Here is a 12,241-nt window from a genome sequence, read left to right as displayed (position 1 = left end):
TAGATATGAGCAGAGATCACCAGCATATACTTGAAAAAGAAGATATGTTTTTAAGATGTTCTGTGAAATCAATCTGGCTTCAGAAGATGGAGGGAAAATCCGTTTCCACTGAAGTACTAACGTATGATCCCTGGACAAGTCACCAGTCCATCACGGGACAAACACACAGAGACAAAGAACAAGACACACTCATGTTCACAACTCGGGGCAACTTATTGTCACCAGTTGATCTCACACTCAAGGTTTTGGACTCTGGAAGGAAGCCCACGCACACGCGGGAGAACATGTAAACTCCACACAGAAAGACTCAGCTGGTAGTCTGACAAAAATGAATGAACAATTGACCAAAGGGTATCTAAAAACAGGAAGAATTCTGCACTCGTCAGAGAGACATTCCAATCGGCTCGACTCTCTTTTCCAGGCTAATCCATCGTCTGCGATTCTGATGCGACCCGCCTCATAATAAATATCTTTATATACAAGCAAGAAGTATCAGCGAAGTCCTTCTTCATCCTCTTCATCGCCACCTGATTAACAACACTATCATGGCTTCATGCTACACTGCCCCCTACAGGTTTGGCATGCTCATAGCAGCTCTGTACCAGGTGTATACGTGGGTCCTTGTAAATGAAATTTTTTTTTTTAAAAGGTAGAGGGGGAAATATCAGTTTTTGCAAAAACCCAGGTACGTGTAAACGTGGTCAGAGACACAAGAGGGACCATTAAACTCCGACGCCACCCACAGCTGCAGAGACAGTTCCTGATAGGCCTGACTTCTAGTCTACAAAGCTTTGAATTGTCTTATACTTCAGGTTTGCTGACTCATATCATCAATTATTCTTGACTTATAGCTATGGTATACATATTAGGCTATGCACAGTGTTTAACTATGCTTGTAACTTGGGTTCACATCAGGTGGCACTTTCGAACAAATTCATGCAGAAAAACAGTCCTGTTTTACATAAAGTAAATATAGGCATGACTGTATGGAATCACAGGAGTGTCAAGAGTAAAAGAAAATAAATGTGGAAATATAAAGAGAATCAATAATACAAAAAATATACAAAGCTAGTTATATTCTTTTCTATCTTGTCTTTGCTGATTCCATTTTGTCAATGCTTCTCCTGTTTTGTCTTTGTCTTTTCCATTTGCTTTTTGTCATTGCATTTACTCGATGAGTCAAACTGTCTGGAAAAGACAATAATAATTTCCACATTCAGTTCCTTTTAATTTTGGCACTCCTGTGATTCCATACGACCGTTGTGGTCATTTGAGTTGGAGGGCTTGTTGAAATATACAGAAATCCATGCGTGCGTGTGTTACGGGTCCCAAAGCTTGTGACCACAATAACAATGAGATTTTGGGTTCGATGCCTCCCTGGAAAACACAGGTAAATGCTTGATGAATTGGAGACGCGAACCGTTCATTTCCTTCCCAAAGGTTCTTCTCATTTATTCAACAAGCTTATAAAATCAACAAACATCAAACTCCTGTGCATAACATATGTATCTGTGTTCCAGTGTCCTTGTGTTTCAGTCACAGTATTTAGTCCACATAAAGTGCTACAATATGGTTTTCACAATTTCTCCACGGACATTAACCTTGTTAAACATAAATGTTCGAAGTGTAATTCAGTATTTACTGACTAGCAATAGTGCAATTCAAGCAACAATCCCATATATAAAGTGCATTTCAGTGGTCTAAATCTGATATCAGTATAAAACAATAAACACATAACATAGAAAAACACTGATAAACTCAACACATTCATTAAATACAAAACCACAAAAATATAACATTAATTCCTGAAGTCTTAAATCTAAACATGACTTAGAAACTGTTTAATCTATTACAAAATGAACTTATGCAAACATTTCTTAAACTTTTCACACATTTATCAAACATTCAGGATTTCAGAGTGTCATATGCTGCTGATTTAATGTCTATATTCATATCAATGTGTACAGGAGACTACACGAATACACACACAGTAAACTCATAGCGCGGGATGTCTGCCATGTGGTAAAATGACGCTGCACGCACACTCGCGCTGCTGCACTGCGGGCTGAACTCCGCTCGTTAACTCACCAATTACACTGAAACACACCCCCAAACCACTTTTCACTCCCGACACAAAACACGGATCTTTCTACCATGGTTCTATGTAAGTTTCAGAGTGTACTGACCTGGAAAACACAGGTAAATGCTTGATGAATTGGAGACGCGAACCGTTCATTTCCTTCCCAAAAGTTCTTCTGAGCATAGACATAAACAGTAGACGCCGCGCCGCCTGTGTCCGCCCGCCGCTCCGACACGTCACAGCGGCCGCCATCTTGTGAGTGGCAAGTCTGCCCCGTCAGCCTAAACAAGTCTGTGACAGCGACGTGTTTTCTGAAGAAAACCACGCAGATATACATTTACATGACTGTGAAGAATCATTGCTTTCATTTTTAATTTATTAAATTAAAAACTATTTCATTTATTTATTCATTTATCCAATGGAGCATACTTATAGAAAGTATTGAGAGGAAATGGAAGAAGTTCGCAGATGGACATTGGGACGCTGTCCTCTCCTTTTAGAGCAGCAACATGATGGAGCTCATGACAAAAATATGCAAAAGCGTTTATTTAGACACAATGTGACATTTTTATACAATGAACATGTACATTAGGGCACAAGTTCTAACATTTTTTGTGGAACAAATGTAGATTTTCTTATTTACATATTTACACACAATAACAAATCTACCTATACTACATTTATTTATCGTTACATATTAACCTTTAATATTACATAAAAAAAATTATTGTTACATATTTACCTATTACATATTTATGCTATACATTTATCTATTACATATTATATGACATTATTCTTACATATTAACCTCACATTATATAGTTGTTGTTACATATTTACCTATTATATTAGTGATTTATTCATTATATTTACATATTTGTTGTTCCATATATTTACATATTTATAGATTGATAACAGTAACCACAAACTAATTTTGAGGTTGCTTCATTTCACAAATTCAGAAGCCTTGGAAAAGGACTGTCTTGCACAGCCTCTTCCGTGAATTGCCAATTTGGAGTTTTAGTGTTCTCATTTTTGCAATGTGATGGAATCTTAGTTTGTGGAAAACTGAAACTACCACTGACATGAGCCCAAAGTGCTGGTTTTCAATGTCATACTGTGTGTCCTCGATGTGCCCCTTGAGAAAAATTATGTCCTGTGATCCAATGTCTGCACGGACCAACCGGTTGAGAGAGGACATGCTCATGTTCTGCCCTGGTTCTGACTGGCGAATGAAACGCTCTGCTGAATTGACAACCTTCACTGTCCCCTCAGAAGGAATCATGAGTCCTCCCCTATTCCTGAGGGTCAGCGAGTGGTAGCTCTTATCAAAAGATGCAGATGCAGCATCTGTCACCAGGCTACCACGGCACACACTACAAGACAGCGTCCTTAAAACGCGTCTCACAACAAACCCTGATCTATAAGTCAGAGCATTGTCCACAAGGCCACCAAAACGTGTGGGCAGATAATTGTGGTCACACACGAGAGCAGGGATGTTGGCGAACGGGGATGGGAGGTCTTCAGATTCTTCTGCTGCTGGAGCTGAGGACAGATCAACAGCAGACAGGGACACAGTGTGGTTCACTGCTGCCACGTTTCCAGACTTGCCAGGAGACACACCACAGTTGACCATGAGGCGGCGGAAAATAGCCTGGAATTGGCCTGCCGATGGATTGTTATTCCAGCCCCCTTAGATAAACAACAAAAACACATTAACATCAATGTACACAAGTACTGTTTATGTTTATTCTAGAGATCCCCATCTGCGCAGCAGAGCTATCGCTATTCCTCTTGGGGTCCAATAAAAACAATTCAACAATACTTTACATTACAACATCTAACATTACAACATATCATTTTAATTGTTCAAAGAAAAATATTACTATGATTTTCCTCAAAACAGACAATATAGTAATTGGACGACTGTTTACATCGGAGAATGGTTGTTTATCATTTTTTGGCAATGGGATCATTTTGGCTATTTTCAACTTTTGTTGCACCGACCCTGTTTGAAAGCTTTGATTTATTATATGACACACCACTGAGGAAATGTCATTTGCTATGAGTTTAATAAGTTTTCTATCTAATTGATCCACCCCCAGAGAAGTTTTTTTTTTTTTTTTTTTTTACAAGATTTGAGAGCCTTTGTTACATCCTCTATAGTTACCTTCTGCAGTTTATATTCACATTTTTTTTAACCTTCAAAATTGTATTTTATATTAAGGGAATACAATCATTCAACCGGGTCAGCATATTGTTTCTTAAATTACACGTTTTATCAATAAAAACGTTGTTCAAATTGCTTTGCAATCTCAATTGCTTTGCCTGACCATCTTTTTCCATGTAACAAATCATTGGATTTTTGTTCTTTCCCATTAGTTCATTCAAGATGCACCATATCTTCTTACTACTTAGTCAACCATCACAGCTCTCAGTCACAAGGGGGGGAAAAGGAAAACTTTAATATCCCTACCAGATGCCCTGATGGAGTTGAAGAGGAGCTCCAAGTGGTCTTGGCTGAAGCGATAGGTGCAGATGTATTGCTGATTTTGAAGCTGCTCCGGTATCATAAACATCAGTGTGTCGATGTTGATATTGTTGGTGTTGTTGTTTGAGGGCGAGCTTAAGCCAGGGAATAGAGAGCATTTCCAACGGCTCCAGCTCATCTATATCCCAAGTTAATATTATATGAGCTAAACACAACGACAACAAAAAATATGTTTTTCCTACCTGTGGAAGGTAATCCCACGCTGTCGATTGTCCTGATTTTGTCTATTAGCACAACCAAACGCAGTACAGTGATGCGGCATCGTTGCTGACGTCCTGACAAATGACACTCACAAGATGGCGGCCGCACTGACGTATGTTCCTGCCAGTCGGTGAGGCGTCTAGTGTTTATGTCTATGGGCGGTGCGGTGTCTAGTGTTTATGTCTATGGATCTGGTAGCCTGACCGCATGCGCAAGCCCCGCCCCGGACAGATCTGGTACCTACACCGGCACAGTTCTCTTCCCCCGCCCCTTGGACTAGTTTCGTTTTTCAAGAAGTAAAGCCTGTCAGCTTTTCCATTTGTCCATTTGCTGATCTACTCGGAGCGACATGGATCCTAGTGAGTACATTCTTATTACAGCAAACTGTATCTGTAGGCCGTAAGGTGAACCCTGTTATCGTTTCATCTCGCTCCGACGTCTGCGAACTACACAATCTTTAGCTCATAAAAAAGAACGACTTCTGTTAAGTATACAACCAAAAGTTCGTCGCAAAAAAACCTGCCGATTATTTACGGCGAGGCATTTCATGTCGAACTAGATTCTTCAGAGCGTAATAAGATTGTGGTGGCACGGCTCGTCACGTGATCGTGCTAGACCAATCGCGTAGCTCCATTATGACAACAGCCCGGAACATGGCGACGTCGATAGCTTTATTCAACATCACCCACATAGAGGAATTCTATTATTTTATTTTATGTATCATCCTTGTTGTACCTATTGCTGACTTATTTTTATTTATTTATTCTTCCTACTACTACAGTAGTGTTATTATTTTGTTATTTTCAAGCTGTATTCGATATATTGCTGTATTGTTGTGCTGTCCCTTTGTACTTGATGTGCTGTTGCACAGGAACGTATACCTTGTTCGTTTTGTAAAATTTATTCAATAAAAAAAAACCAAATATATATATATATAGAGAGAGAGAGAGGAATTCTACCAAAAGTCTTCTAAAGCGGGTCAAATGGATACTAAACAGTGCTTTATACATAACCGCCTCCAAGAAGAACAATGAGGCAAATAGACAATAAGGTGAAATTTTAATGTTCATGTCGTTTTGATCAATAAAGGGCAATAATTGTAGATCAATGACAAGGACCATTCATTTATTAATTCCTTCATTTATTCACTCATAACTAAATACAAAAATGATTAAGCATAAAATAATCTGCATGGAAAACATATATACATATTTACAATATATATAACAGCATACGAAAATTAATGCTAATGTTACCAATGTAATCAATGCAATAGCCTACAATTCTCAGACAATTGCCAACATGCTAGTCCTCACTGTCAGTGTCAGGACAGTTGTCATCTTCCCTCTCCTCGATTTCTTTTGTATTTGAGCAGTGGCAACACCTGCATAAGTCTGTGCAACAGAGTCCTGCAGAGACACATGAACATCTGCCCGTCTCACAGGCACTCTCTTTGCAACTGCAATGTATCACATGCAAAACACTGTCAGGGGCTGGATTTCTTGTCATCCATGTGACTTGTAGGTTTCCATTTTCCAGATGCCAACCATGTCCAGCGGGTGATGGAGCACCTATCTTTTGCTTGACACAAGACCTCAGGTCTGACCTGGATCTAAGTCTTTTTGTCGGATTTGTAGGGCTCGGAGTCGTTCTGCTCGATGTCGATGGGGTGGCCTCGCTTCTTAAGGAGCTTTCCGTGTCATCTCCTCTCTCTCTCTCACGCGCGAGACGGTTTTCCACTTTTGCAATCGCATTCTTGTCAATAAACCTTCGATAACAAGTAGGGTGGAAGGCAGCGTCCTCGGGAATGTTTTCAAAATCCAAATCAAGGCAATGTTTGTAGCTTTCAGCTACGTCTCGGCACTCACCCCTCAACTCGAGCCACCGTCGTAGGCTGTTCCTGTAAGTATCCCAGCGTGCGATTGTGAAATCCTGACCTTTTTCATGTTTCACTGATGCTATGTGCATATAGCACCGTTTATGTCCCGAAGAATTTGCTGTTTTACCACTTTCTGGTAAGTTTTCCTCTTCTTCCGTACTACTCGACGAAACGCCGGACGCTGCCATCTTGGCTTGTGTTGATCAAATTCGGCTCTCCTATTGGTCTAGAACACACGTGTCGAACTCCAGGCCTCGAGGGCCGCAGCCCTGCACGTTTTGCATGTCTCCCAGCTTCAACACAGCTGATTGCAATGAGCAGCTCGTTATCTGGCTTTGTGCTGAATGTGATGATGAACCATCAGGACATTCAGGGGAGGGAGACATTGAAAACGTGCAGGGCTGCGGCCCACGAGGATCTGAGTTTGACACCCCTGGTCTAGAACAATCACGTGTCAACCGTGGCACCTCTCGCGGACTAAAATGTTATTACGCCGTGAAGACACTAGTTCTGTATAAAATGCCTCGCCGTAAATAATCGGCAGGATTTTTTGCGACGAACTTTTAGATGTAAGCTTAACATAACTCCTTCTTTTTATGAACCAAAGATTGTGTAGTTCGCAGACGTCGGAACGGAATTCAATTTCTGAAAGACTTTTCGTGGTTCACCTTACGGCCTACTGGTTTTAAGGTGTTTTCTACTTTGTAAACCAATCACCAACCCTTCAGAATTCTGTTTGTGTTTGGTAGGTTCAGAGATCAGCTCCTTTTTAACTTTTCACAAGTCACTTTTTGGGAAAAATCAGGTTGTTGCTTTCCAGTTTATCCTCGATTTAGCCCAGAAAAAGAGGAAACAAGATTCTAGGTACCTGAAGTGTACCTTGATCATTCTAATATAATCTTCTCTATAACCTAATGGACAAATCTGACTTCTCAAAGGCTTGTATGTTGTGTGTGTGTGTGTGTGTGTGTGTGTGTGTGTGTGTGTGTGTGTGTGTGTGTGTGTGTGTGTGTGTGTGTGTGTGTGTGTGTGTGTGTTTGTTGAGGGTGGGGGGGGGACTCTTGCCTCATCTCACAGTGAGGCAAGAGTGTTCACCACTTCACCTGTTTAGCAGATATCTAAAGTGTATTTGGAAAAGTTCTAATTAATGTTTTCATGTGTGTTTCAGTAACTGGTCTGGCCATTGCAGCAGGCGCCGGTACAGAGTGAAACACACACACACACACACACACACACACACACACACACACACACACACACACACACACACACACACACACACACACACACACACACCGCCTTTTTGTCAAGGTTTTTATATATACAGTGTATATAAATAATAATTGAAGAAAAACATTTTGATTAAAATATGTTCTGAAGGTGGTTTGTTTTATATATTGTCTTAAATTGAAATAGCTTTTTGTTTCCAAACCTACCACTTTTCTTATATATGTTAAATTGTCTGACAATGGCCAATGCCAAATGATTCACCTGGTAGTGTGTGCCATTGTATTCAATTTGAGCACCTGCCCCTCCAAAGGTCTCTGCAAGTCTCTGCTTTCCCCCTCGTTTCCACCACATGTCAGAAGGAAAAGTACGGTACTTGTTATAGCACGACATTTACGTGACAGCTTCAGTCACATTACAATTTTCAGTGAAATGTATCTCCAAAGGTGCAACGTAACATCATCAGCGCTGCAGCAGCACCTCAATAACTCAAGTGTTGTTGGTGTCAGGGTCAAATTTAAAAACGTAGAATGTCATCAGGGCTTAAACCCAAGTAATTCACCTCTGCTGCTTTCTCACTATACTATAGTGTCTCACTGAAATTTGTCTCTTTCCACTTCCTGACTGGTTTTCAGATGAACATATGGCCATCCTACAGGCCTTCATTCAAAATGACTGCTGCAGTATCAAACTGCTTGATTTCACTCTCTTTAAGTCCACTGGTCTTGGTGTTGGATGTGTCCTCAAACAACATGTCCTCTCCTGTGTTCTTGTCCATGTGCAGTAGGGACTGTGGTCGGTGCTCCTCTTGTTCTGGGGGCTGTAGGGTTCACCTCAGCTGGAGTAGCAGCCGGCTCATATGCTGCAGGCATGATGTCCTCTGCTGCAGTGGCTAACGGAGGAGCAGTGGCAGCAGGAAGTCTGGTGGCTGTTCTGCAATCAGCAGGTAAAGAAACGAAACACAAGCCTTACTAGAAAAAAAATCAAATACCTCTTTGTTACAGTCATAATCTTTTGTCTGACTGACCTGAGAAGATCAACTAGGGTGCAGTTTGTCAAGGTGGATTAATGTGATTTGATCGTCACGTAAAACAGGACTGTTTTTCTGCATGGATTTGTTCAAAAGTGCCACCTGATGTGAATCCATAATGAATAACATTTTCAAAAAAAGTGATAAAGGAATACAAAGGATAATCAATAAAGAGGTTTATTAAGCTAAAGGTAATAAAATAAGTAAAATATATTGTTTATTGGAAACCCTGAGGAAATAGTAATGTTTTGATGTCTGATTTAAAAGAAGTGAGTGCGTCAGCAGGAAGTTTGTTCCACAGGTAAACAGCGTAGGAACTAAAAGCTGCTTCACCTTGTTTCTTCTGACTCTTGGAAAACTTCAGCTGTGGTCCCACCGCGCAGTACGTGCTGGAGCGGAGCAGGGCGCGAGGGTACGGTTAGGCAAAGCGCACCCAGACAGAGCTCTGTCGCACAGTCCCACTGCAGAAAGTACGGTTAAGATGTAGGCGGGGATGTGAACGATGCAGGGACATGTTCAGGGCTCTGCGGGCGTCTGAGTGAAGCCTTGAGCCTTGTTCTCTGTGACACAGCATAAACTTTCTCATTGTGAACAGCAGCGTCCAGCTCCCGCTGAATCTCCTCCTCTCCTGTTACTGAGAGGAGCGTCTGCACCTCGTCTAAAGACCACGATGTTGTGTCGCGGGCCGACGTTTCAATAAACCCAGTTTGCAAAGTGCAAAGTGGCGTATGTAAACAACAACGGGAGGATTTACAGCCGATGAAATATTTAGATATCATGGGCAAGATCGTCACTTCCAATCAGCAGAAGGCTATTTTGCCGCTCCTCCTCATGTTGTCATCAGCTGTGTTGAAAGCAGCACTAAGACCCAGTAACGCTAAAATTGAAGCTTGATATGTGTCACTGACTATGAACTGTGGCATTTCAAGTTCACTTTCTCCTCTCCAACAATAATCTATATGAACAGTTTCAGTCTGGTTTCCACCCTCAGCACAGCACAGAAACAGCCCTCATCAGAGTCACCAACAACCTCCTGATTGCAGATGATTCCGAATTGTATCTATTCTCTCGTCTTTCATCTGAGTGCAGCTTTTGACACCATCTCACACTCCAATCCACTGATTGGCTTCCATTGGATTGTCCCGCACACCATAGGACTGGTTCAAGTTATAACTCTCTGGTCACATTCAGTTCATGCAGTTAAAATCTGGTACACCCCAGCTATCTCCCCTCTCCTCTGGTGTCCCCCAGGGCTCTGTCCTCGGTCCCATCCTCTTTACTGTCTCCTTCCTCGCCATTGGCCACATTTTCCGAAAAATACAATATACACTGGCATTGCTATGCAGATTACACCTGGCTCTATCTCGGCTTGACCAAACTCACCCTCAGCCTCCCATCCGCCTCGCCCCATGACTGCCTACAAGATATCTAATCCTAGTTCTCCATCAACTTCCTCACAGGACCAAAATGGAGGTTCTTCTCTTTGACTCAGAGTCCACCCTTGCAAAAGTTACTTTCAAAAACACTGTATGCTGGGCAATTTCTATTCATTCATTAATTCCAATTCATTTGATGACGATTTTCTCCAGTTCTCAATGGTTCATCAGCTTTGCAGACCTCATCGTTCTACCTGTTTCTTTACCTGTCCTCTCTCTGCAGGTGCCGCTGGTCTCTCTTGGGCTGCCACATCAGCGGTTGGTGCTGTTGGAGGAGGATTGGGCTTACTTGCACAATCAGCAGGTATTCTTTAGAGGAGTAGTAGGGAGGGCTTCCTGGGAATAAATACTGTACAACCTCAATCACAATTTGACACCCCCGGCGAGCTCAGTTGGTAGAGCATGAGACTCGCAATCCCAAGGTCATGGGTTTGTGTCCCACACCGGGTGCCACCTTCCTGTGGGCTCACCACCTGCAGGAAGGTTCTTAATTGGTGGGATGTGATCTGGTTGACAGTACTCAGACTGCGACCCAGAAATGAATAAGTGGGAGAAGATGGATGGACCACAATTTGTGGTCAGTCTGAATCTATAGTTGCCATCTCTGCTATGTCAAAGCAGAAAAAAAGGATTAGCACTCCCTTTTTATGCTTATTGACTATATGTTGAGGATCCTTGGTCAAGTTCAAAACGTGACCTGGTGTGGTGTCTGCAAAGCCATATTGTGATGTGTTGCTGTTGTTAGATGATTTATTTATTTTATCTGGACTCTAATCATAGAATTTCTTTTTCAGCTGCTACAGGGGCTGCTACAGGGGCTGCTACAGGGGCTGCGCGGGTGGCAGGGGCTGGGGTCACCACTGCAGCTGCTGCTGGAGCTGCTGCTGTTGGAGCAACAGCGGGTTATCTGGTGGGCTTTTTTCGCTGAGGCAAAAATGGCAACAAAGATGTCCCTGAAGGAGACGGAGACAGAAATGGGCATGCAGATGAAATTGGAGAAGACGATGAAGATGGTCATGGAGACAAGGATGGACATGGAGATCCTGATAAACAACTAATCATGCTAAAATATTGATCTTATCTCTCCTGTGGTTTCACATATATCAACCCAAACATGTCTTTGAAGTAGCAACTCAAATCAATTGTGAGGGAAATTGAAGTTTAACTGCAAAACACAGGCTACGTTTTCCATCTTACATGAATTTAAATACAAGACATGCTTCTTTCTTTTTTTTCGTCAAGCAATGCTAAAGGTTGGTCTGCATTGGAAACATACTGCAATGTTTTCTGATAGAGGAATATCGCTATATGAAGTGGAAACGTGGAAATCTGTGATGATCTTTTAAAAAACAATCAACATCCATGAAATAATCTAGCTTTCTGGGATTACCATAAAATGCATTAAAGGTGTGTACTGCATTGTTGTGTTTTGAGTCTTTTATTTTGAGAAAGTGTGAATGACACCTACAGCTGTAACATTAGAACAACATAGCTAACTACATCTAAGTATGTTTGATATATACTACTGGAACATCTTTTTTGGTCATCTTGCTATTTGCGAGGGCCGTCATTTAAAACGGGGATCAGCAAACTAGATCACACTAGTTTGCTGCAAGGTAGGCATAATGATGCTCATTGGGGACTGAGGGCATATCCACGTATCCAAGTATGCCCTTTTAACGTAATCACACCATTTTAGGAAGAGCTTTCACACGGGACAGTTTAAGAGCCCGAAAACTTAAAAAAAATTTTAACACCCATTTAAGAAACATTAAAGGGAGGGTTGGTGATGGTGACGTGGGGTCATGGGAGGCAAAGACTCACCTGCCATCATGGA

At 41.7% G+C, this 12,241-nt stretch overlaps 2 protein-coding genes across 4 annotated transcripts; one reads left to right on the top strand and one right to left on the bottom strand.

Moving 5' to 3' along the window:
• Positions 1–2,612: 2,612 nt before the first annotated feature.
• LOC308119755 (uncharacterized protein) lies at positions 2,613–5,191 on the bottom strand. Of its 2 annotated transcripts, XM_080479921.1 has the most exons (3): positions 4,814–4,990; positions 4,557–4,705; positions 2,619–3,772 (listed from the first exon to the last, which is right to left on the bottom strand). In XM_080479921.1, the coding sequence occupies exons 1-3, from the start codon at positions 4,891–4,893 to the stop codon at positions 3,039–3,041; spliced, it is 963 nt and encodes a 320-aa protein (XP_080336047.1). In that variant the 5' UTR covers positions 4,894–4,990; the 3' UTR covers positions 2,619–3,038. The 2 variants fall into 2 exon arrangements, 1 of the variants encoding a protein (XP_080336047.1); XR_013935977.1 differs by lacking the exon at positions 4,557–4,705 and having other exon boundaries at positions 2,613–3,772; positions 4,814–5,191.
• On the top strand, positions 4,958–11,823 carry LOC308119756 (interferon alpha-inducible protein 27-like protein 1). 2 transcript variants are annotated; one of them, XM_080479922.1, is made up of 5 exons: positions 4,958–5,191; positions 7,880–7,909; positions 8,723–8,884; positions 10,628–10,708; positions 11,199–11,823. In XM_080479922.1, the coding sequence occupies exons 1-5, from the start codon at positions 5,182–5,184 to the stop codon at positions 11,330–11,332; spliced, it is 417 nt and encodes a 138-aa protein (XP_080336048.1). In that variant the 5' UTR covers positions 4,958–5,181; the 3' UTR covers positions 11,333–11,823. The 2 variants fall into 2 exon arrangements, with proteins under 2 accessions (XP_080336048.1, XP_080336049.1); XM_080479923.1 differs by lacking the exon at positions 10,628–10,708 and having other exon boundaries at positions 5,053–5,191.
• The last annotated feature ends 418 nt before the right edge of the window (positions 11,824–12,241 follow it).

This window comes from Lipophrys pholis (genome assembly GCF_963383615.2).
Source record: "Lipophrys pholis genome assembly, chromosome: 14".
Classification (NCBI taxonomy): domain Eukaryota; kingdom Metazoa; phylum Chordata; class Actinopteri; order Blenniiformes; family Blenniidae; genus Lipophrys; species Lipophrys pholis.
Note: the sequence above shows the minus strand (reverse complement) of the source record. Positions and strands in the feature narration are given on the sequence as shown.

Excerpts from the sequence above, each read along its gene's own strand:
- LOC308119756 (XM_080479922.1), top strand. Across the intron at positions 8,885-10,627 it reads GGCTGTTCTGCAATCAGCAG|GTGCCGCTGGTCTCTCTTGG; the intron begins GTAAAGAAACGA and ends CTCTCTCTGCAG. Across the intron at positions 10,709-11,198 it reads CTTACTTGCACAATCAGCAG|CTGCTACAGGGGCTGCTACA; the intron begins GTATTCTTTAGA and ends TTTCTTTTTCAG.
- LOC308119755 (XM_080479921.1), bottom strand. The coding sequence starts at position 4,893 with ATGCCGCATCACTGTACTGCGTTTGGTTGTGCTAATAGACAAAATCAG. Across the intron at positions 4,706-4,813 it reads CGTGGGATTACCTTCCACAG|CTCGCCCTCAAACAACAACA; the intron begins GTAGGAAAAACA and ends CCCTGGCTTAAG. Across the intron at positions 3,773-4,556 it reads CAACTCCATCAGGGCATCTG|GGGGCTGGAATAACAATCCA; the intron begins GTAGGGATATTA and ends TGTTTATCTAAG.